This window comes from Dysidea avara, chromosome 8 (genome assembly GCF_963678975.1).
Source record: "Dysidea avara chromosome 8, odDysAvar1.4, whole genome shotgun sequence".
Lineage (NCBI taxonomy): Eukaryota > Metazoa > Porifera > Demospongiae > Dictyoceratida > Dysideidae > Dysidea > Dysidea avara.
Window position 1 is genome coordinate 6,901,209 of NC_089279.1, and position 25,799 is coordinate 6,927,007.

Consider the following 25,799-nt stretch of genomic DNA (forward strand, 5'->3'; position numbering starts at 1 on the left):
GTGTTCCCGATACTGAAACAGCCCTTGAAACAAAGTCACTGGGTAAAACAATAAAATTCACAAAACATAAATATTTTACTAAAATGAGTCATGGCTATAATGCGAGGGGACTTTAAGAGGTCATAGTTCCATTCATGTTCATCTATTTCAAATGTGTCTATCAAGTGATTCTACTACGCCTGTTTGGTTTTGCTCGTAAAGAGGGTGTTCCTCGTGTCTTTTTTCGACCACGGCCATGTGTTAACATGGGAGCTTTTGGTTGGAACTGGTCCGTACTAGATTGTGTAGAGTGTGATGATGGTTGGCAATCCTTGTCATTAACAGTATTGCTGTAGCTTACATCTACATAGTCTGTAAAACAAACGTTTAAGTTTGATCCAATTGATTGTGATGATGGTAAATCTTCTGTCTGACGTGTTGAGCTTGGACCATTCTCATCATGTTGCGGGTGATCTGCTAGGGATGGCTTCTTGTGTGGAGTTTGTTGTTCACTGTTAGATGTGAGGTTGTGTTTCCTTAGGTGATTGTTGATTAGCTGAAGTAGGGAAAGAAAGAGAATAATTAATGTGGTACGTATGTGTGCGCGTGTATGACAACTGCACTACAAACACACACACGCACCTGAACTATAGTTGGTAATGGTAATTTGTTATCAATCCCTTCTAAAAACTCTTTCAATATCCCACACATTTTCTTATACAGTTCTTTTGTTAATGGTTGCACTGATAGACCAGCTAAAGACAACCTTTTCCCATTAGACAACATATTCTTTAGTGTAGCAGATCCAACTTTATGTGCATTCTCTAAAACCATCTTGTTGGTATGATCACCAGACCCACAACTATAGTTATCAAATAATTGGTTGATGAGACCACGAGCTGCTTGTATCCTATCACTGACTGGATAACAACAAGCTACATAGATCACTGCCTGGAATTCAAAGTACATCTTAATATACCAGTTTGAATAACAAGTAGATAATTTTACATTTCACAGTAGTGTACAATAATATACAGTCATCACATGATATAATATATATATAGATATTTTGGTTTGGAAAATTAATTTCAGAAAAGGCTTAACCCAATAATAAAAGATCAAGATACTCTAATAGAGCAGTCATGTATTATAATATAATGACAATTTCATCTTAAGACAATATAGACATTAGCAATGGTGACGTCATTCCCACAGGAAATAATAGTTTTATGTACAGACAATCCTCATTACGGGTCCAGACTTTCTGTGGTCATATCTCGCTAACTCTACTTTGGTTCTTCATTACATCAGGTGAGTATTATCAAATCACGGCTGTACGGAGGCAGTTTGTCTTGAACTTCATCACTATGGTTGCCCAGGCATGGCACCAATAATTTTTGTGGTGCTATTGCTAAGGACCAAGGCAAGGTACAAGATTTGTTTCGACATTAAATGACTCCACAATGACTGAATACTTGAAATTAGGCTGAAACTGACCACCACGGGACCTGTCACCAAGACAAGTCGTACCTGTAACAAGAAATATCCGTAGTGATGTCACCATTGTGAATCCCTATATTATCTATGATTTTATATGAAACAATACAATGTAATTTCATCACTGTAAAGTCAAACTTAGTTTTAATAACATATTGCTCAAGTAGAACCATGTTACCAAGAGTAGATAAAAACTAAAGGTAACTGTTTGTAACACTCATTTAGACAAGGACACCTCTCTCAAGAGTGCTTCATCGTGGCCCAAGCTGTCCAAAATAGAGAATTTGTAATAACCAACATACCTGAGACTTGAGATAGACCAGTAGTTCACTATACTGTTGTATGGAGATGACATTGGGGTATAGGCCATGAAGAAACTCCAGTAGGTATACTGCCTGATAATAGTTCTCTAGGTCACTTGACATCACAATTGCTCCCAGGGTCTGCATGACACGTCTTGTCCGACTGATGTAGTCAGTGGTGGGGGTATAAACATCAGGACAACCTGCATGGAATATAAACATTATATACTAAACTTTAAGATGACAAGTATTTGGGACTACAATGGTAACCATAAAACCTTGCACATAATACATGATCAGAGAAATCATACAGCATGGTAGTACTGTGTATAAATGATCATGAAGGTCTGGGTTTTCTGGCCAAAAACCAACCTCACAATACCCTCATGGTGCCTTGGCAGTATTGGTTAGGTATAACCAAGCGCAAAAGTGCCTTCAGTGTGACCTGAAACACTTCCAATAGGTCAATACAATTTTTATATTAATGGAATTTTCTACGGACTAACTGCCTGATGCCTTTCAGACAAGTATAACTCGATAGCAGCTAAGGCTACGGGCTTGATTTTTTCATGCCCACCATCGCTTCAGCCCTTTTGGCATACTGCAGTACATACAATGCATGCTTCATGGACTTACCTGTATCTTCCCTTGTGTCTCATTTATTTTTGCTGACAACACAAGGAGTTGCATCACATGATGGCTTCCCTACATGAGTTTTCCTCCGTGACTGGATTGATTGCAGAGGTCCTTCCTTTTCATAGTGTTTGTTGTTTGCAATGCTGAGCAACAGGTTGAGCATTGCTGAATATGAATGAAGTGTAATGGCCACTTTGCTATTTCAGTAACTGATAGTTGGGGTACACGTTCAGACAAAAACAGTAAGTTTGCTACCATTCTTTCTTCTAATGCGATATGTGCAGTCATAAAAAAAGTAAACAAACAAGTATGAGGCAAGATTAGGGATCACAGAAATGAACCAAGGGAGGTCATCTACTCCTGAAGGTGTACATTAATCCTTAATTTAGTCATAGGTAATTTAATGTTCACTAAAATATCTTCAGGTGCAGGCAACCTCCGTTGTTTCCTCTTAATACTTGTTGTACATAAGTGATATAGAGTCAATTTCTTGTCAAGCACACATTTGCTGTGGGTCAATATGATGGCATTACCCAAGTCTGTTAGTTAAAATTTAATTAATGACATTGTGGAACGGAGGAGGGATGGGAAATTCTGCTGCTTGACTGACAAAAAATGAATAGGCTGTTATATCCTGTGTTATTAGTTGATGAACCTGCACTTTTAATTGACATTACATTGTTGCTGAGATTGTTGTCCCTAGTTTCATACCCAAACATTTTTTCCCCCTAAATACAAAAGGGGAAAAAAGCAATAATGCAAGGACCTCAACCTGTTAGTTAACCTGTGTACAAGTTGTAATTTCTCTAATAGAACACACAGAGATCAGCTATGTTGTATCTGATATCATATGTGACTGAAATTTAGAAAAACATTCCAAATTGCACATTAGAAAAGGATAGCAAGCAAGTGTATGAAATTTACACAAGATGTGCATCAGTCTATGGACCTTATCCGCAATGACGTCAATTAAAGCACAAAATGGCGGCCGATAGTGTGGACACTTTTGTACAGAGGCTATTGGGAGAGATGGCGATTCGCTATGTTAACGTTTACATACTGCAGTAAGGGGCAAGGTGAGGTATACATACTTAATTACAAGGCAAATGCGCATGATTTTGCGTCGATAGCAAACTTAAGTCTGGCTTCGTCTGGTGGGACTATTTCGCATCGCCACATCACGCTAACTAGCCTTTTACCTTTATTATCCAATAGTTCCATGTCGTGAAATCTGCAAACAAAGCTCATTTTAGTGATTACATATGAAGTTCCCACACTAAACACGGCCATTTTGTCAATTATGACGTCATTGTGGATAAGGTCCATTACCTTTCAGACCACTTCCAGTACTTGTAGCATGTAGAGTTTCCTGCCAAATAAGATAGAAAATGTGAGCAATTGGACAAGCGAAGTAGTATCACAAGTGCTCAAAGGGGAGTGTTTGGTGGGGGAAATGCTGCCCAAATACAAAAGGGAAAAAAGTGGTCTGGATACAAGACTAATTCGAGCTCTCCACACCACCCAGAAAAGACATCTGTTATAACCAGCCTCGAGTAGTTTGAGTATTACTGAGGGTCAAAACTAGTAGTACAATAGTGTAGCTATCCACTAGTGGTGTTAGTTTGATTTTGCCTGATGTGCGATTGGGAACGGTCTTGTAAAATTATAGATAATATACGACGAACGTATAAACGCAAACATTATCTATGGTAAAATATACGTACACGTTCGCGTACACAACACTGAACACATTTACGCGCCTATCGATGTAATGCCCGACTACCACTGATACGGGCTGAGGGTGGGGAAAGGTCGGGGATGGTGGGGGAATTGATCGCTAAATTTCCCCGACATAGTGGAAATTCACTCAGACAGCGAAGATGTGTGCTTTCAGTTTAGAAAAGAGAATCGGGTGCTAGCTATTACGTTTATACTAGAATCCACTCGAACTAACTCATCACTATACCAACACCACACGACCGCACAAATCCCCAGTATTCCCGGGGTCTGCAGGTCGAGACTTGGTCGGGGTTTGTATCGCCAGTACTCCCCCAGTAGGTGGGGAATTGTAATTTTCAGAAATGCAAATCCCCACCTCAGCCCGTATTAGTGATAGTCGGGGATTACATTGATAGGTGCATTAAAACACAATAATGGTTTACCCTTTGAAGTATCACTAGAAGGTAGTGCTACTTTTCGGGAGAGGTGTAGTTCTGTTAGAAGCTTTTTCGCCATTTCCTCCGTAACTTGACCAACTCTGGCATTGCAGGTATCGCGCCAAGCGGTCCACTCCATTGCGCATTAATTAGAACATTCACATCACGTGGTCTGAAAAGAAAGAAGGGGTCACCACCAAGATGGTAAGGCGTTGGTAAATAACGCATATAGTTCTGCTTAGAGCCAATGTATATGCATAACACGTTCTTTCTTCAGCCGCAGAGTCGTACACTAAACATTTCCGAAGAGCAGGAAAAATTGTTGGATGAGGCGCTGTCGGTTGTGCGCAAGAGCTCTTTTGAAATGAAACAATGCTTGGTGAGGAAAGGATTAAGATAAGTAAGTGGTAATTGACACGTTGTGTAGGATAATAACAAGTTGATGGATGGACTTAAACATGCTTCAACCATGTTGAGTGAGCTACGAACATCGCTTCTCTCTCCTAAAAGCTACTATGAATTGTGTATCCTTAACATGTATAAAGTATTGTATACCATTGTTTTGGCCTTTTTGCTAACCTTATGGCAACTATATTCTTTCTTTTTTATTGTTTTGCTTCATGTTGTTGGCCCTTAACTGCAAACTCTAGTTATGTACATTTCTGACCAGTTGCACCATTTGGAGCAGTTCCTTTGTGATGAGTTCTCCAAGGATAATAAACTGCTGGCAGACTTGTACGAGCTGGTACAGTATGCTGGAAACATCGTACCTCGTCTGTAAGTCCAGCTTTTTTTTAACTTAGGAAATTTTTTTCATGTAATTTTCCCCTTGTAGATACTTGTTGGTAACAGTTGGTATGGTGTACATCAAATCCGGTGTTGGGTCAAAGAAAGATATTTTGAAGGATTTAGTTGAGATGTGTCGTGGAGTACAGCACCCACTAAGAGGATTGTTTCTAAGGAATTACCTCCTTCAGTGTACCAGGAATATGTTACCAGACCTAGAGACAGAAAGGTGAAACAGTGTGTGTTGATGTGTTGAGATGTTTTGTGGCTAGTGTTATTATAGATATGCGACTCTTAATAGGGATTGGAAACGGCATTACGCGCCCAGTATACTACCTGTAATTGATGTCACTGGTTAGATATGAGGCGCGTTTCGCTTGTTACCGCTTTAAAGAGCATGAAAGACTAACATTTCTCTTTACTGTAGACATTTAGTAGAATATGAAAGTTCTTGAAGGTTGAGCAATACAAGTTGCTTTGGCAGAAATCACTGACTGGCCTTTCCTACAGAAGAAACTTGTCATATCGTGCCGTTTCGGTATCGCTTCTACACCAAGGTACGTTACTGTAGCAGCTGTGTACGCCTTCTGGTATTGATGATACGTGGCTTTTTAGAACTCCTTTGGTCATTAGAATTGAACAGTATGGTTTGTAAGCCACACCTCTAGTTTAAACACTGCGCATTTCCTTAGTTACAACTTGGCTAGGTGTTGTTGTACCGTCATGTTTCTGTTCTGCTAACTCTGCACAGCTGCTGTCTAGTGTGACTGTTTGTCTTTCAAGCTTTGATCTAATGCCAAAGCTGTGGAACAAAGCTAGTAGGATGGCAGCACACTTCACTCTTAGGTTCTAAATCACTCTCGCAAAACCTTTAAAACTTCATTAGGGGCCAATTAAATTAGTATACGATACAAATTACGGAAACCACCCGTAACATTCGAAACAAGCCCATTTCTGGCGTGTGATGCCGTTTCCAATCCGTATTAGGAGTCATATATGTATGGTGTAATTGGTAGCCGGCCTGTGGAGTTAATAAATTACACATTTGTATTTTAGTGTGCAAGCCAGTATGTATAACAACTACTGTACTCTTTTATATAGTACCGTATAGCGGATTTTTATCGCGCGGGCGTTTTGGGCACTTCGCAATATTAAAATTCACGTCATTACCACGTGGAGCTTTGTTTATCGCGAGGTTTAACCAGGTGCTTGTTTGTACATAACAGTTTTTTGATCATTTGCTCGTTCCTCTACACAACACGGTTTTCTTCACCAAACATCACTGAACACCGCTTCCTTCCCTGTTTCCTGGCAAACTTCAGGCGCCTGCATCAATTCATCATGGATACAAGCATAGATACAAAGAAACACGGCAAAGAGAACAAATTTCACTGCTTTCCATCTCCTACGCGAACATTTATTACGAGTAAAAAGTTCACACGAGGAATTTAATGTCTCAAATTTGTCACCTCGCGAGATTAAGTGTCGCATGACTTTATGTTCGCAAGTAAATTTGTTCGCGAGAAAAACCTGCTATACGGTACGTATTTGTTGAGTCTACAAGTTTTAGTTAGCTAAGAAAAGTAGCAATTCTGAAATTGGTTCTTGTAGATTTTACACACGATTACTGTTTATGCTTGGCATGTAAAAGTTATTGGTTGCATGTTCACTGTACTCACTATTACATTTCTTGCCACCATATCAGCAGTTTAATAATCAGCCAAAATTCTTTGTGATATTCAACAACCTATTTGTCGTGTTGAACACTGAACTATCTCACCTGAAATTCATCTTACAGTGTAAAACATGACTTTATTATGAGAACAAGTGATTTCAGACCTTAGTGTAGCTTGCAGTAGATGTGCTATAAATGTAGTTTGTGGAATGATTTTTCACAAAGTGTCATTTATTATCACCACTTTTTATAGATGCAATGTATCCATAATTTTCAGGATACATTCATATATGGTTCATATTTTCTGGGTTCAGGATACATATATGGTGAAACGGCTTATAATTAGTCACTGCCAAGGCAGATCAGCCATCAAGCAAGTGTTAAATGTCTTCATTTTGAAAGTACAACTGACATAAAAATTGGATAATAACACAACTGACACAAAAACATCTTACTTCAGTTTCTTTATGTAGTTTGTATAATACGTCCCGAGTGTGCAAAAATTGGTGGAATGCTCTCAAATTCACTATTCAGTGCAGTTTATGTGTGTTATCTGCTGCTAGTTTATACATGTTGCCAATTCAATACCATATGCAAAAAACAAGGCTGTTAGCACAATTATCAGTACATGTATGTACCTCTAGTTGAAATACTGGCTAAGTCAACTCTTGCTCCAGCAAGCACTATGCAGAGATTTCCGTAGATGCGTATAGTACACTGCTATTATTCCTCCATGTTGTACCCTACCTCCATGTTGCACTATACAGAGATTTCCATGCATGCATATAGTACACTGCTATTATTCTTCCATGTTGTACCCTCATAAGTTTTGATTGAATTGGAATGTACAAAAGATCTTCATATTTTGTTAGAGGTTTTGCCAGCACAGATCAAATTGTAACATGCAATATTATATCTGTTCACATAAATTCTATTTTCCTGGCATCCAGTGGTCCCAATCAACCTAGACACCATGTATGTAGATAGAAATATTATGTAGTGTGCTACAAATGGAGCACACTACACTAATAGTAGGACCATGAAGGTCGGTGTATTCCCATATCAAAAAATATTTATCCCATAATTCTTGACAACTTTGCATTTACGATCAAGCCCAAACGTGTTTTTCAGAGCAGCCTGAAATGCTTCTAACAAGTTGCAACAATACAAAATTTTATAAAATCAATGGTTTGTTTTTCACTCTTTATGTTGCTTCAGGCTTTGGTGTACTGCAGTGCATGTGTATTATGGACTAAACAGGTGTACGTTTGTAATTCTTTGTGTCCCATACTATTTTGCTGGTAGCACTAAGGTGTCAATTGATGGGGTAGAATGTTGATGGCTTAGAAATTGTCATGCCTTCAACAGTCAGAAGTAAGAAGATTGATTGGAGCGAGCCCCACAAATGGCAGTATCACTCGTACGTCCGACCCATACGTCTGACCATTCCCGAGAGTTTACGTAACGAACACAGACGGCCCCACACTGGTAGTGATCAACTGTACGTATGACCGTATGTCTGACCATTCCCGAGAGTTTACGTAACGAACACAGACAGCCCCACACTAGTGGTGCTCAACTGTACGTACGACTGCACATCTGACCGTTCCCGAGAATTTACGTAACGAACACAGAAAAAAGCCCCACATTACATGGCTTACACTTGTCTCACAACTTATTCTTATATACATTGACATGGACAATGAAGACCGTCTTGGAAGAAGGCTGGGAGAAAACGAAACAGGGCGAGGAGGGAACACTGGCTGGTGAATTCCCGGGTGAATGCTACGTGTGTCACGTTCACGAAAACTTCCTGGCCGTATTTGTGCCACTTGGCTTAGAATTTGTCACGTGGGTTACAACTTCTTATCTACATAGACATGGACAAAGAAGACCGTCTTAGAAGAAGACAGGGAGGGAATGAGACAGGGAAAGGACGGCAGCAAAAATGCCACATGAAGCACAAGCAAGTAGACACCTGATAGATGCCATGCACACTCGCAGAAGAAAGCATGCAGTTGGCCAATGAAACTGCAGAAGACAGGGAGGTAAGTCCTAGCTGACTATGCTTCCACACAGTTGTGTAGCTATTTACTGGCAGGCCACTGAGCCTCCCAACTTGAACTTTTTTCACCTTCCTCCAGCTACCTCTAGAGTAGCCTGAGCATTTCTGTACGTATAGCTACAAACACACATTAAATGCTATTCATGGAAATACAGTTGATGTTGCATCACTTTTTACTCAACTCAGGTTCGCCCCATCATGCTTTTAGCATCTGTCTAGTTAAGCTTCATATACTATTCTCTGTGTGTAGGGCCGAGTAGGCCTGGGCTCTAACTAGATCTAGCTCTAACACTGTATTGAAAGAGTAAACATCACTTTGAACATTTTGATTATATTTGTTTTTGAATTGATGAGATTTGTTATGTTGAATTAAAACCCACAAGTAATTGTTGTAGGTAGTATTATAAACTGAGATGGAAGTTGCAATCAATGTGTATTACAACTGACCTTCCTTTATCATTTATCAATGAAATTTTTATGGAGGTCTTTTATCACAAAATCTTGGTCATAGAGTATGGTACTACAGTGGAAACTGTCTAAGCCGGTCACCTTCGGGCCAAGATTTCTTGGCCTTAATAGGCACGTGGCTGCTTTAGACAGGTAAATTAGTGTATAAACTTCTCACCAGGATAATTTAAAGCTGGTCTTTTTAAAGAGGTGGCCTTTCTATACAGGTGGCCGCTAAGACAGGTTCCACTGTACTTATTTAATTCATGGACTTAGCTTTGTCCTCCCTTCACTACCGCGTAGGAATTAATTGGTAGCAACTCATCATGGCTTTAGTTCTTTAGTTTCTGTGGATTGGCTGCAGAGGCACCTCTTGCACTGTTCTTTGTGTTTAATGGCTGAAACTGAAGTGGAATGGTCACTTTGTGTTTCAGTAATTGATAGCCAGGGGAGACGTTTTTCATACTGTTCTTCATTTTAATGCTGTATAGCTAGGTGAGCCCATACAAATACCCTTCGTCCTGTGATGTCATATCATTACTGAGATACTGTATAGCAGATTTTTTGAGAAGGAAAATTTTTGCAAATTGGCAGCTATCCACAATAATTTTCCCCCTCGAAATGTACAAAATGGCATTGTTGAGTATTACAAGTAGAAGGAAAATTAGGAATTTTAAGGTGGATTAGGGATCAAAGAAAAAAAAAGAAAAGTAGTGAAACAAGGGAATAGCTAAAAAGTGGTGAAACAAGGAAGGTTGCCTATACCTGCAGATATACTAGTGGACACTAAACTTCAGTCTAACCATTGGGTATATCTTGTTTCACCACTTTTTAGCTATTCCCTTGTTTCACTACTTCCTTTATTTTCAGCTTAAAATTTCCAACTTTTCCTTTGTTTACTTTTTTTATTATAACACAATTATGTCAAATGAACCAGCACATACTGTGTTAAAAGAAAAAATGGTGCCAGGAATGCCATAAAAGTTATTTTGTGTGTCCCAACAACCAATTAAAGGAGGTGGCCATTACACTTTGTTTTCAGCTAACCCATTACACAGCATTACAAAGAACAGTACAAGAAGTGTCTCTGTAATCATTCCAGTCACTACGGAGTGACAAGTATAATAGCCAATACAGCTACAGGGTAGCTGTATTGCGCTATCACAAATCGACACCTTGTGTTGTCAGCGAAAAGAACTGGAGCACAAAGGCAAGTCCATGATGTGTGTATTGTATGTACGTACGTACATATGTACGTACTGCAGTTGGCAAAAAAGCAAAGTGACATACGTTAAACATTGAAAAAATCAAGCCCGTAGCTTTATCCATTGTTGAAATATACTTGGCTGAAGGCATCAGTTAGTTAGTCAGTGTAAAATCCTGGTAAATAGAAAGTTTTTAAAATTCCATAGAAATTGTTTGGAAGGGTTTGGGATTGGTCTGAAGACATTTTTGGGCCTTGCCGTGCCTACTGCTGCCAAGCTGTCATGAAGAGGAAATTGAGGCTGGTTTTACAAGAACTCCCTTGAATGGTGGTAATTCACAAAAAAAATCCCCCCTCGAAAAAATCCAGCTGTATGGTAATTTCAATTGACACAATGAACCTCATTTACTCTACTAAATGTATCCTAAAGGTAGACCTGTTAGAATTACTATTGCACTATATTCTATAGGGAGACCTGTTAGAACTACTATTACACTATACTAGGTGTACCCGCGCAAAATGCGCGTGATACTAAGACAATTGTGAGCTATTGTGTGAATACATGAAAGTGTGTCATCCTGTAGGGTGCAGAGTGTGTCATTGTAGGCAGCCTGGTCGGAGTGATAATTCCATGGTAATTTGCCACACCCACTACGAAACTATCCTTTGTTGACTGTTTCATTTTCCCTTGCACTGATGTTGCTAGTCTCCTCCGTTTCAGGTCTGTCTATAGTCCCTGACCTGCTTGTCTACTTGTCGCAGTAGCTATACTTCGTCTAGCTAGGCCTCAGGACGTCTATCTTGTAGTGGACAGCACAGCAGGGTGCAGAGTGTGTATTTCCGGCTAGTCTTCCTTGTGTAGTCTCTGTTCAGTAGCCCGATAGAAATAATCATCGCTCGTAGACTTGCCACACCCACTACGAAACTCTCCTTTGTTGACTGTTTCCATCTCCACTGCAGTGGTGTGCTGGTAATACTCAATTATAGGCTTCCCTGACTCCTGCCCGTCTTCATGTCGCTGTAGTTATACATCGTCTAGCGCACAGCGGTGTAGGCCTCAGGACGTCTATCCTTTGTAATGAGTGCAATAGGGTGCAGATTGTGTATTCCCTATGAATCTTTCATGTGTAGTCATTGTCAAGTAGTCGTGGACTGGCCACACCCACTACAAAACTCTCCTTTTATACTGGCGAGTGTGTTTGCCGGATGATAGCGTACACACCAGATCACATGATCAAATTCGCTGATGTGATTGGTTAAATCATGAAAAAGTGATTGATCCTATCTCACTGTAAGCTTTTAGGTATTAAATTTTAACCATGACGTCATCTGATTTCTATTGGCAACGTGTGTATACCGGGATGCCGTATACGCGTATCGTAAACTTATAATGGCCATTGACAGTGATAAGTATCTTGCAACCAAAGTTAGCACGTAATGATAGACACGAAAACCACCTTATGACACATTGATTTGGACGGGTAGTTGATTTAGCGAGTTTGAAGCTAATCGGGGGAAAAACCTGGGAGGAGTTTGTGTTTGAAAATTTTATGGCCTCGATTTTAACGTTTTTCGTTCTGTCGGCCACAGGGGAGAGAAAAGTCTAGTGTAGGCTGGGGGATGGGGAAGGCTGATAACACGATAAGGGTCTCAAGAAAGTTATGGACGAATTCGCGTCTTCCTCGGGTAGTTACGGTGGTTTAAAGGGTATTTTCCATAGTTCAACGAATCGCCACCAATCATGGAACATGAGATTTGTCTCAAATTGTAGAATTGAATGTTACCGATCCGATTGAAATCCGACCAAGAATACTGATCAGTGCTCGAAAAACACGTGCGTGGGTGAAGAGAATTAATATATAGATTCTATAGGGAGACCTGTTAGAACTACTATTACACTATATTCTATAGGGAGACCTGTTAGAACTACTATTACACTATATCCTATAGGGAGACTTGTTAGAACTACTATTACACTATATTCTATAGGGAGACCTGTTAGAACTACTATTACACTATATTCTATAGGGAGACCTGTTAGAACTACTATTACACTATATCCTATAGGGAGACCTGTTAGAACTACTATTACACTATATTCTATAGGGAGACCTGTTAGAACTACTATTACACTATATCCTATAGGTATACCTGTTAGAACTACTACTAGACAGATGCTAACAGCATCGTGGGGCGAGCCTGAGTGTATATATTTGAAGTATTGATGGCTACTGAAACAATGTGAGGAATTCTGGAATTGCATAAAGAGTTCATACTATTTTATGGCGGAGAGTGTCTAAGAATCAATATAGCCTGTGCAAAATCACTATGTACACATCTGCAAACCTTTCATTGATGGTATGATAGGTGTTGATAAGGTCGGGTCTTTGATCTGCTACTTTAACCACCTCTTTTTACGTCATTGCAGCTCTTCAACGCCGCATATATTTACGGTTTCTATGCCTTCTCCTTTCTGCCTCTTTAGGAGTTTCTGCATCCCTTCAGAGCCTGTACTGCTTCCTCCTACGTCGAAGACGTTCCTCCGTATCCACTGAATAGTTACACGAGGCCAGACATCACTCACATGGCATAACAGTAATCTACACTGATAGCTCTCGTGAAATGAACCATTACACATACCAAATATGGATTAACTCTTCCGTGAAATGAACCATTACACATACCAAATATGGCTAAGCAGTAATCTACGCGTTAAGTCCTCCGTGGAATGGACGATTACACGCACTTGTATGGACTACGCACACCGTATAAGGACAATGGTCTGGAAGCATGTGTAAGGTATCCGCTTTATATCGTAATTTATTGTAAACGTGTTCATTACACCGCTGACTCCCTAGTGTGGGGCTCGCTCAGGCTCGCCCCAATTACACTATATTCTATAGGGAGACCTGTTAGAACTATTATTACGCTATATCCTATAGGGAAACCTGTTAGAAAAACACTTCTTATTGTTTTGCTGTGATTTAATATCGTGCATTACTCCAACTTGTTTCAGTAGTTTTTATCGATGTGCTATGGTCCCTACTCTAGTTGAAATTTTCAATTTTTTTCTGTGTACTTGTTTGTTAACTTTTTTTGTAAATAATTTTGTTACAACTGGTGATCCACTCATACCGCATGTGAAATGGCGCCGCATGCCCAAGCTATATCAATTATTGAAAAGGTGAAGTATCCGTTATGCTTCATTGTCAGCTGTGTTCAACCCGTTACACAACATTTCGGATCAAGAACTGTTCGAAAAGCACCTCTGTAATCCATGCATGCTGAAAGAAATGGTGCCGCGCCCAGTTATATTAATTATCGTCTGAAAAGTGAAGTGACCATTACGCTTCGTTGTCTGTTATGTTCAACCCGTTACACAGCAGTACAAATCAAGAACTGTTCGACAAGCACTTCTGCCTTCAAAATAGCCACTACGAAAAATACGGATGATTTCCATTACGAAGGGAATTAAGCCATCACATGCTATCGCCAAATCAACACGTTTCGCTGTCAGCAAAGATGAATGGGACACAAAGGAGAACACTGGTAAGTCCATGAAGGATGCATTGTACGTACTGCGGTATACCAAAGGCACCAGTCGGGCCGAAGCGACGTTGAACAATGAAAAAGTCAAGCCCGTAGCCTTAGCCGTTATCGAGTTACGTTTGTCTGAAGGCATCAGACAGTCAGTCAGTAGGAAATTCTGTTAAATAAATTATTTTTAAAATTCCGTAGCAGCTTGTTGAAAGCATTTCGGGTTGATCTGAAAGCTTGTTCGGGTTTCGTTTTACCTAACCAATACTGCCTCATCGTCGTCAGGGAAGATTGAGGCTGGTTTTTGGGTGATATTATTCCGTGGGCCATGCCTACTCCTTTGTGGTCCCTACTATACAGTAACTATCGTACTGTATGATAGGGAGACCTGTTAGAGCTACTATTATACTATATCCTGTAGGGAGACCTGTTAGAACTACTATTACATTATATCCTATAGGGAGACCTGTTAGAGCTACTATTATACTATATCCTGTAGGGAGACCTGTTAGAATTACTTTTACACTATATCCTATAGGGAGACCTGTTAGACTGCTATTACACTATCCTATAGGGAGACCTGTTAGAACACTGTTACGTTGTTTTCATCCTACAGTGAACGTGATGGCACAGTGGACAACTCTATCAGTTTTATTCTACTCAATTTCTCTGAGATGAACAAGTTATGGGTGCGGATGCAACATCAGGGACACTCTCGAGAGAAGCAACGTCGTGAGCAAGAGCGACTGGAGCTTCGGATCCTGGTGGGTACCAACCTTGTACGACTGTCTCAACTAGAAGGCATTGATGTTGACAAATACAAGAAGGTGTGTGTAGTGTTGTGTGCAGGCGTAGTTGTGTAGTCAAGAGATGAAAGTCACATACACTTGTCTTGTAGGTGGTATTACACAACTTAATGGAGCAGGTGATAAAGTGTCGTGATGCCATAGCTCAGGACTATCTCATGGAGTGTATCATCCAGGTATATATGATGATGTCATCGAGTGATATTATGTAGTGATGATGTTTTGAAATATATCATTTTATAGTCTATTTGCCGTTGAGTAAATGGTTTCATTTTAGGCATCTGAAATTGAAAATACCATCTTTATGTAACAGTTTTTAAATCAAACAACTTTTGCGTATGGTGTGTGAACTTATCACCTAGTACAAATCCTTACATTGACAGGTTTTTCCAGATGAGTTTCATCTCGGCACTTTGGACATTTTTCTGAAGTCGTGTGCTGAGCTACAACCAGAAGTGAATGTTAAGAATATTGTAATCAGCTTGATCGATCGTCTTGCCAACTATGCTCATCGTACTGACACTGAAGGAATTCCCACATCAATACCACTGTTTGATATCTTCTCACAAGAAGTGTCTTTAGTAATACAGGTGAGTATGGGATGGAGACTTGTGTTTAGCCTCTGTGTGTATGTGTATGCGGCATAACTAATGAACATGTAATAATTGTAATATACAGGAATGAGGGCTTTGCCTGATATGTATGCCTGACTGCCTGAGGGCAGAGGGCATACATATCAGGCAAAGCCCGAATGCCCCATGTTACAGCTAATATGTAACACTTATCAGGCTGATAGCCTGTACAGGGCGATCAATCACCCAAGCCAATATATGAGTGCAGCCACTGGATGTATTATATATGCATACCTAAAATTTTCTATTATGGGTCAGCAGCTAGTACGTTGTGGTTACGTTCGGTTATGATGTATAGACATATCCTAGAGATATCACGAAGAATTTCGGTTACGCGAGTTTAATGTTTTTATGCTATTGAATCGTTTATGGGAGTTTACTAAAGGTCTAGATAGGTAAGCTTGCTTGTAGAGTGGTTACTCAGTGCAGAGTGGTAACTTCATGATGGGGGCGTGTCCGTATTCGAAAACATGTGGAAACAATCAGTGAATAAGCTATAGCACTAGTTCTCACCTTTGCCCTACGTTTTTCAACTAGTAGGATGGCAAGGATAACAAAACGTTCTCCATCTGAGTGGTTTTCAAGGCGAAATCCAAGTCATGCATCCTAATCACTGGAGTATTAATCGATCCCCACAATCAATTTCGGCCTCAACATCTATATAAACACTGCCCAGTTGTAGCCCAGCAACATTTCGTATGTAGCCAGTGCAGCTCCTTTGATCTGAGGTGTGAAAGTGTTACATAGCTTGTTGTTGATGTGTAGGCTTGGCCATGCTTGCATGATAGCTTTTTTTTTGGCTGTGTGTTTATGTACAGTGGGAGTGTGTGTGATTAACATCCAATCATCATTTCCCTCCAGAATCGAGCTGACATTTTACCTGAGGACATAGTAGCACTACAAGTGTCTCTTCTAAACCTCGCCCTGAAGGTCTATCCTGATCGCATTGAATATGTAGACAAAGTGTTACACTACACTACAGACGTCATGCAGCAACGAGAGATCTCTCAGTGAGTTGGTCTGCTGGTATAGTATATGAGCGCAGTACAGTAGAACCACCATTATCTGAACACTTATGTTCAGCCTGTTTATTTAAATACATGTTCATAGAACATACACTGTACACTTTCTCTAATAGAACATACATCTGCTGGTGAAAATAACATTAATCAAGAGTACTCAAGGGTTCAGTTAATCGTGGCCCTACCGTACTGTACTATATTGTAGTGTAGAGAGTGTCTGTATGAAGGAAATTTCACCGTACGTGTATGTACTTTATTATTGGTAACAAATCTGTTATGAGTTTTCTGTGTATTTACAGGTGTATTTACAGGTGTATTTACAGGTGTATTTACAGGTGTATTTACAGGTGTATTTTTATGCATATGAGTATTTTTGTGGGTGTGTAGGTGGGTGCATGCGTGTGTGTAATCTATGTGTGCGTGTACGCATTTGCTTTACAATACATAGGGTGGATAGCAACAGTGCTGCCGGCAAAGAACTTACTAAGCTGCTCAGGATCCCGGTGGAGAATTACGATGACACATTGTGTGTCTTACAACTGGAGTACTACCCGAAGGTGTTACAACTGTTTGACTATCAGGGTCGTAAACAGTTAGCAGTTCACCTGGCCACTACCATAGTGGAGAAGTGCATGTACATAACCACACCAGATGCTGTAAGTGATGATTTTATTTCTGAAGATTATCTTAAAAGTTTTCCAAGTCTTCTGTAAACCCTATGAAACTGTATGGCTAACTGCCAGAAATTTCAGTCCTAAATTTCTATGATCTTGGGATAGTCCTGTACTTTGAAATACAGTGGATCCTTGGGTACCTTAACGTCAAAATGACTCCTCAATTAGAGTGTCTGACCATCCATGTATGTTGTAATAGAAACATTGAATGGTGGCCTGTTAGCTGCAGGTATAGACAACTCATTATTTCTATGATCTCTACACAGATTTAACCCTTAAACCCACATAATCCAGAAAACTGGATTTAATAAAAAATGAATTGAAAACATGCAATACTTTTGCCTATTCACATAGGTGGTTACAAACAGGCATATCTCATGAAACGTTAGTTCGATCGCTTAGAAACACAGATTTTAATGATTGGCAAAGAGTAAGCTATCTAACTGTGTATGAACTTTCAACATACAACAAAGAACTCACCCACTACGATGTGCTGTGTCCTTTCATCTTCGTATTGTCATTGTGACAATAACTTAATCACGTGATATCTATATATCAACTAAATCGCCATCACGTGATATCTATATATCAACTAAATCGCCATCACGTGAGGATCAAAGTGACACCAAGAACAAGTCGATACGATGAAATACGCCGAGTTATAGCCATTTGTACATTGTTATGTGAAGAAGGAAGATGGGAGTGATTGTTCTTTTGCTCTTTCAAAGTGAAGCGGAAAGCTCTGGGTTGGATGAACACGACAAAGTATGGGACCATTTAAACCAAAATTTAACAGTGGTGTTTGTTGTTTTTGGATAGCTTCAACAGTTTCTGTGTTATGGAATTTAGTGTTACAAGGGAAACATGCGATTCAGTTTACTGGATTATGCGTTTTCAGTGCTTGCATTTTATAAACAGCTACAGGTTTAAGGGTTAAAGTGCCTAATATTTCGATTGTATCAATATAGTGACCACAGGTGACATGATGTTGATATTGTATGTGTGTTGTGTTTCAGTCGGAGTCACTGTTCAGCCTGCTGGCACCTCTGATTCAAGACCAGTCTGATCAACCCAAGGAACCTGTATGTTATATCATGTGACCTCATGATGTGACCTTTTCCTTACCAGCCTGACCCTGAGGACTTTTGTGAAGAACAATGGTTGATGGCTAAGTTGATACACTTGATGAAGGCTGATGTTGCTGACCAACAATATGTGGTGGGTGTAGTTGGATTTTCAATGGTGACATCACTATAAGCAATCCTTGTTACGAGTGTGATTTGTCTTGGTTATGTGTCCAGTAGTCAACATGTCATCCTTAATTCTCAATACATTGACCTTCATTTGTATGAAGGCTTAATTAATAAATTGTGGCTCCTTACAGCAACACAATTTATTGGTGCCTTGAAACAGTCAGGATAGATCTGTTACTCAATACCTGGCCTTGGAATGTTCATTGCCCGTGTACAAAACTATTGGATCATATGTGAATGACGTCACTGTTGTGGATATATATGTACATACGTATGTACGCACATACACACTTTAGTACACACGGTGCACAACACTCACTAAAATATAGTTAATACTGTTTCAGATGTTGAATACTGCTCGGAAATTTTTTGGCACTGGAGGTGACCAGAGGATTATATACACTCTACCTCCTCTGGTGTTTGCAGCTTACAGGTTGGTGAAGACTTATCAAGGCTTGCAAGAGGAGGTTAGTGTGATGTCTTTGTGTCCTTGTGTTACCATCACTGCCATGTGGTATGTAGGATGATCGGTGGAAGAAGAAGTCAGAGAAAATATTCAAGTTTTGTAGAGAAACTATATTCGCTCTTATTAAGATTGGACCAGAGATCTGTCTGAGGTTGTTTGTACAAGGAGCCCTGGCAGCTGACCAGATTCAAGATGAGACCATCACATATGAGTTCATCAGTCAGGTATGAACATACACTTGTTGCAGATTTCTAGACTGTTATCTTACAGGCATTTTCACTGTGTGAAGGAGACATTTCAGACAGCAAGGCACAACAAGCAGCCATCATGTTGATAGTGGCTGTTGTAGAACAACTCACTTGCCTGGGAGAAGAAAACCACGAGACATTGAGGACCAACTCTGCCATGGCATGCTCCCGTATGCTAAAGAAGCCAGATCAGTGCAGGGGTGTGGCAATGTGTGCTCACCTGTTCTGGTCCGGTAAAGTTGCATCCTCTGAAGACACTACCGGAGAACAGGTCAGTATGACTGGTAACTAAGTGAAGTACTGACATGAATGAATTTGTGTGTGAAAATTTTAAGATGAATATATAATCTTAGTTGTGACTGAGGCTTGTTTGTGTAGTGTCATGATGGCAAGAGGGTTGGCGAGTGTCTCAAGAAATCAGCTCGTATTGCTAACCAGTGTATGGATGCTTCAGTACAGGCACAACTGCTAGTGGAATTACTCAACAGCTACATGTACTTCTATGAGAAGAATAATGGAGAGGTGTGTATGTTGCGTGTGTGTGTACGTACGTACATGTGTGCATGCATGGTCCACTTCGCTATGCTGTTGTGAGGCAGCATACCTGAAGCACAGACCTGGTATTTACAAGGCTCCAGGTTTGATGCTCCATGATGCCTTGAGCAAGAAACTTCACTCACATTGCTCCAGTCTACCCTTATACACCCTGGTGGAGGCTCTGCACAGTAATAAACACAATATCCAGCTATATAATGGGTACCTGGTGGCCTGGGAAAGCAAATGCCCAAGTGTCCTTGTCTTGCTAGATTAGCCTGGAGCATAGTACATGTAATTGACTGGTGCACAGCTCACTGAACAATAATCGCCATTTTGCATGGTGTTTTCTAGGCTCTGTGTGTGCGTGCGTGCGTGTGTGCAGACATGTGTGTTTGTGATTCCTTGATTTTACGATTCTTAGATATCACCTTCAGTGTTGAAGCAGCTGATTGAGAAGATCAAAGAGACGATCAGTCGTTTAGACAATGATGAAGAGGCAAACATGATTAAGACACATTTTACTAACACAATATCACACATAAAGTTTCTACAGTCATCTGGGGATAGCTCACGTTACGATGGCATTGGAGTATAGTAAAATTTTGAACTATTAGTGACTGTTATTATTTCAGTGTCTACACACACATAAAAATGATGTTTGCTGGATTGTATTTTGGTGTTGTAATTTACTATTAATTTAAAAATGTTTGCTACTTTTTTGTAATTTAGCTAAGGGTATACAATGTTTTATTTGGTGTCTCATAAGAAACATGCTGGTTAAGGTTTGGTACCGGTGACGAGTCCAGGACGATGTAATGATCTTAACCAATTAATCCTATGATGTGTTAGTATTTTTAAATTTTCAAGCCTTGATGTGAGTTACGTATGATTAATAGTAAATCAGTCATTTCTGTTCCCGTTTGGTGTTGGTGTGACCGATTCACTGTTCAAGTACTCCTACACTTGTAGTGGTGACACATCGTCACACTGGTAATTCATTATGTAATTGTGAATGCAGAAGTGTATCAACCTGCCTCCTAATAGATCTCAACTTCAAATTCTCTGTTGTCAGCACCTTACCTAGATAATTAAGCACTCACAGGTATATAATCACCTTATTTCAAAAACAAACTGCCAAGCACAGACAGTTGAGGATTAGGCCCAATAAGCCCTCAAGTAACAACATTTCATCCCCTATAACAATTTTGACACTCTGATTCACTGCAGCCATCAATTTCTTTATCATTCCAAGTTCCTAATCTAGAAGCAGTCAATGTCTTCATTAATTCGGCATCACATTTAGCATGACATATGATTATATGTGCCTACAAAATTATATCCACAGTTGACATCAAAAGTAAACCTCACTTTTAAAAAAAAGATAAAAAATTGGTCCTGTGCAGTGCTCCAAGACTCCTGAACCAACAATTAATAGACCTTTAGAATATATACATATCCTGTAATTAGCAACTAACTTCGAACTCTATATAATTATTATATTGCATTATGTAATCTCAATTCTTAAGGGTTACTGTTACTAACAAACCTTTGAATAATATTAATTGAATGATGTAATAATAAACACCATCAAGTAAGGACAAGTAGTTAATGCCTTTGTAAAAAAAAGGTTTTACATATAACGTTAGTTACAATTATTAATACCAAGGTGTGCAGTGTGTCTGCACTCTATTATCCAGTGTACCAGTTCAATAGCAAGTGTTCAGATAAGAAAATAAAACCCATTATGATATGAGTTCTATTCTCTGAATCTGTTGATCAGGATTCAGATAATTGAGGTCTGATATGTTTGCAAAGTAGCAATAATATTTTGTAAATGAAAGTATATGACTTTTTCAAAGATTCACATCTGAATGCTTCATATTTTGCAATAGGTACTGTTAGAGGAAAGTCAAATCAGACAGCAACAAAATCAGGAGATGTCAAAGAGACAAAGTTCTGCCTCTCACAAGAGGATGAAGATCATATCCCAGTTAGCAGAGGAAGTGTCCACTGGTGGTAAGTAGGGTGTGTGGAGTGGGGCAATGACTGGTGGGGGAGATTAAGATATACATTTAAACGAACAAAGCTTGGCACATCTACTGAGAAATTGAGTAACTGACTATATACCATTTACAAGAGACCTTATACAATTTATATGAACTATGTCACCTAATCCTTCAAATGTGTTATGATGTTCACAACTTTATAATTCACAAGCCAAGTACAATTGTAAACAGGTAACAGGAATTGTTATCTACATTATTGTTACATAATATGCTACCACATGGTAATGGCTATAGTTAAGCTTTGCTTATCACTCCACGGAGCAGCGGACACTTCCAGAGAGCACTGAAGGGTGGCTATACATATAGCTGCTGTCAAAATGCTTATGCAGGGCTTACCCCCTCTAATATACCTGTATAGCTAGCTACAATGTGGCTATTTGCAATCAACTGATCAGCGATACTCTAATAGAACAGTCACCCTAATACAACTGTTAACTTATGTAAGCATTTATTTAATAGTGTTCTGACCAGATCTGCGAAAAGGGGTCCTCCACACACATCCAATTCTATGAACTTGGAGTGCCATAACTTAGTGTTCAAAAAACATAATTATAAGCCTGAAATTTTCTCTGCTATGTTGGTGCTCACATTTAACAAGTCAAGGACTTTTTCTATCTGAAGCTATGAATCATTAATGTTGGTAATTGCATGTGTGTGGAAGACAAATCTGGTCACATTATTTAAAAAGCTAGGATTAATGTCTCAATTCTACTAGATTGATATATATACTCTAATAGAGCAATCACCTTAATGCAACAATCTGATAAAGCTCACCCCTACACTCCTATTGTACAATGTGCTTTGCACACTATGGTGTTCCCTTACTCTACAGCTAAATCTTAGCCTGGCATAACAAAAGGTCTGGCTATATACATCACTGATCCTCCTTCCCCACTTGTAAAGGTTGTTTTCTTCACCTCAGCTTATGTGATTATATCAGAGTGAAAATAGAAAATCAAACCAAACAAGAAGCTGTACTTGACATTCTCTAGTTCTTGTTACATCACCCTATAAAAGTATTATTTTTCTTGACATCTTCAGGGTACAAACAGTATAGGAAATGTACTTGTACTGTATCATTAAGATGGAGAGCTTTAACTGTTTGTTGAGGAGCTTCTACATTAACATCATCAGTGGTAATCTCAAGGTGAACAAGAGAAGTATTTTCCTTCATTGTGGTAGTAATGACATCATAAGTTTCATGGGATTGTCAGTGTTAATTCTGAGTACCTGAAGCTTGTTCCCTTTCGCTAGTTTAGTGATTTAAATTTCATAAAGTACACTTTAGGGCAAACAGTGCTTTATTGCCCATAAAGAGTGCTTTATTGTACCGCAAACAATGCTTTATTGCAATAAAGCACTCTTTGTGGGCAATAAAGCACAGTTGCCCATGTGCTCTAGTGCAGGCTAATAATCCCACGACGCTCATGCCAGTATGACTAATAGGTGTGAGCAATACAAATAATAAAATATCGATACCGATACCAGAATGTCCGATACTTACGTATTGAGTACTTTTTATGAAGAATCGGAAATTTCGATACCTGGTGATTACATGATATTTTGCTTACATTGTGCATGAAAAACTTATCATGTTATGGATGCAAACACTAAAAAAATGAAACATTTCAGCCATATAAACCCCAGGTACCTGGGGTTTATAAATCTATGTTTCAGCCATTACTGTAATATAACACAAACTTTATTCAACCCACCAGTCTTCACTGAGAAATTTTCAGCACTGTGAGGTTCACTAATTGGCTGCTAAGCACAAAAATCACAAGTACTCAGTATCAGTATCGATACTCATCAATACCATGCTTGGAATTGTATCGAAGCAAAATTTTCTGGTATTGCCCAAGCCGGTGAAGGCTGATAGCCTTGCCGCACTGAGTGGTCAATCACCCCAGCCAATACGAGTTCTACCTACTGGATTGCTTTTATAGACATACCAAAATGCTCTGATGATGGGTGGGAGACGGTTAATGTTACTGTTACATTTGTTAATGTAAACGGACAAGTCCTGGAGATATCACGGAAATACTTCACCATGTGTCACAGTAGAATCGATTGTTGGTCAATATGACCCAGTTTAACAACTGGGTGTATCCTGAGGAATGAGTAGAGACTGATCATACTTTAGAACTTGAGCCAGCTGCTGTTTGGATCTTCATAGTTTGTAGGGTAATTTGTATGCATGCATCTACTGTTTCCAAATACAAATTAAACAGGTGACAGACGGACATACACTGCCAGCAGTCAGCAGCTAAACAACCTGGAAGGCAAAAACATAAGTCACAGGCCTGCAGTCAGTGAGGAATTGCAATTGTTAAACTATATAGTTTCAGTGGTGAATGGATTTTTATTAATTTGTGAAAATTCACAGGGAGAGTAAGGCTAAAGAGCCTATAAGAACACCCCCAAACAAATAACGACACACAACACAAAAATATTTACATAACGCAAAAAACAAACAAACAAGAAGTTAGCTATATACATGCAAATGATTAAGTACAGTAGAACGAAAAACCTTATGTGAATTTACATTACATACAGAAGCTGGTAATTTATTCCACAAGAAAATTATATGTACAAAAATAGAGTAACGATATGCATTAATCACCGATGACTTAGTCTAGAATGAGATTTTGTGTTGTTACAATTAAATTTGAAGTGATCATCAAAAGTAATCGAAGTTCGGTGATGCATCAAATCATACAAAAATAACAATGATATGGTGATGAGCCATGTGTAAATGGAAGGCCAAGTAAGTTGAGAAAGGCAGGATCCTGATGATGGTGACCATGTAAATGTAGAAGGGTTAAAGTGACTACCATAAATCCAGCGAGCAGCTCAATTCTGAATAGATTCAAGTTGTTTGAGGTCCTTATTGTAATGAGGCAACCAAACTGGACAGCCATATTGGATTAGCGGAAGAACAAGAGCACAATATGAATGACTTTTAGCAGATTGTGAACAGCAAAATAGTAAACAACGTAGCAGATTAAAAACTTTAGTAGCTTTACTGCAAACAAACTTACAGTGATCTGTCCATGTCAAATGTTGATTAATTTAAACTCCCAAACATTTCACCACATTACCTGACTGAAGGGGTTGACCATAACAAAGGTATGTGAAAGTAGGAGGATAACGCTTGTTGGAGATACAAAGAGCTTCACACTTTGGAAGTTGCAAACGCATTAACCACTTTTGGCACCATTTAAGGAAAACATATAGATTTTCTTGCAGATATAAACAGTCAGCATTTGTAATAATCTGATGGTACAAAGTGAGATCATCAGCAAAAAGCTTTAACTTACATTTAACAAACTATGCCAAGTTATTAAGATACAAAATGAATAGCAGGGGACCAAGAATAGTTCCTTGAGGCACTCCCGAAATCACAGGTAGCCAAGTAAATGAACCATTCAAAACCACACGCTGTCTATAGTCAAAAAACATCTGAACCAGTTCAACAATTTTGAATTTGGTTTTTTAAACTGCTATATTTAGCATAGCCAAGGTTCAACAACTACCCCATACAGCCCGAGATACAGCCGTAATGTCAGTAGGAGTCTCTCATGATTTGATCTTTCACCAAGCAAACGCACACCTCGTACCTCCCAACGTACCTCTTCAGACGTAGTAGGCCAACTAGAATGGTGCTTTCTCTAATTAAAGCCCATGTAATTCAACGTATTTGTAAATATGGTAAGGTTTCCACTCAAAACAGGAAGGTGCTTCATATTGTTGTTTTTGGAGATTTTCACACAGAATTACCTTTAAGATAAAGCAAACAAGTGCTAATTTG

At 39.2% G+C, this 25,799-nt stretch overlaps 2 protein-coding genes and 1 long non-coding RNA gene across 5 annotated transcripts; 1 reads left to right on the top strand and 2 right to left on the bottom strand.

The window, feature by feature from the left end:
- Positions 1 to 24: 24 nt before the first annotated feature.
- On the bottom strand, positions 25 to 4,755 carry LOC136263344 (uncharacterized). Of its 2 annotated transcripts, none has more exons than XM_066057864.1 (4): positions 4,577 to 4,755; positions 1,779 to 1,981; positions 622 to 930; positions 25 to 535 (listed from the first exon to the last, which is right to left on the bottom strand). In XM_066057864.1, exons 1-4 carry the CDS (start codon positions 4,707 to 4,709, stop codon positions 161 to 163), a joined length of 1,020 nt encoding a protein of 339 aa, XP_065913936.1. In that variant the 5' UTR covers positions 4,710 to 4,755; the 3' UTR covers positions 25 to 160. The 2 variants fall into 2 exon arrangements, with proteins under 2 accessions (XP_065913936.1, XP_065913938.1); XM_066057866.1 differs by lacking the exon at positions 4,577 to 4,755 and adding an exon at positions 2,415 to 2,685.
- On the top strand, positions 4,626 to 20,646 carry LOC136263338 (vacuolar protein sorting-associated protein 35-like). The gene is made up of 17 exons (XM_066057855.1): positions 4,626 to 4,774; positions 4,848 to 4,949; positions 4,998 to 5,094; positions 5,221 to 5,347; positions 5,406 to 5,585; positions 14,901 to 15,111; positions 15,183 to 15,266; positions 15,474 to 15,680; positions 16,584 to 16,732; positions 17,193 to 17,400; positions 18,435 to 18,500; positions 18,547 to 18,636; positions 19,016 to 19,138; positions 19,194 to 19,361; positions 19,408 to 19,656; positions 19,764 to 19,907; positions 20,344 to 20,646. Exons 1-17 carry the CDS (start codon positions 4,772 to 4,774, stop codon positions 20,515 to 20,517), a joined length of 2,382 nt encoding a protein of 793 aa, XP_065913927.1. The 5' UTR covers positions 4,626 to 4,771; the 3' UTR covers positions 20,518 to 20,646.
- LOC136263349 (uncharacterized) lies at positions 20,348 to 25,681 on the bottom strand. 2 transcript variants are annotated; one of them, XR_010704574.1, is made up of 3 exons: positions 25,621 to 25,681; positions 21,291 to 21,359; positions 20,348 to 21,182 (listed from the first exon to the last, which is right to left on the bottom strand). It is a non-coding gene; the product is annotated as an uncharacterized lncRNA (long non-coding RNA). The 2 variants fall into 2 exon arrangements; XR_010704573.1 differs by having other exon boundaries at positions 20,348 to 21,247.
- Positions 25,682 to 25,799: the final 118 nt, after the last annotated feature.

Excerpts from the sequence above, each read along its gene's own strand:
- LOC136263338 (XM_066057855.1), top strand. Across the intron at positions 15,681-16,583 it reads AAGTGTCTTTAGTAATACAG|AATCGAGCTGACATTTTACC; the intron begins GTGAGTATGGGA and ends ATTTCCCTCCAG. Across the intron at positions 19,657-19,763 it reads AAGACACTACCGGAGAACAG|TGTCATGATGGCAAGAGGGT; the intron begins GTCAGTATGACT and ends TTGTTTGTGTAG.
- LOC136263344 (XM_066057864.1), bottom strand. The coding sequence starts at position 4,709 with ATGGAGTGGACCGCTTGGCGCGATACCTGCAATGCCAGAGTTGGTCAA. Across the intron at positions 1,982-4,576 it reads TTCTAGTGATACTTCAAAGG|GTTGTCCTGATGTTTATACC; the intron begins GTAAACCATTAT and ends TATTCCATGCAG. Across the intron at positions 536-621 it reads CATTACCAACTATAGTTCAG|CTAATCAACAATCACCTAAG; the intron begins GTGCGTGTGTGT and ends TCCCTACTTCAG.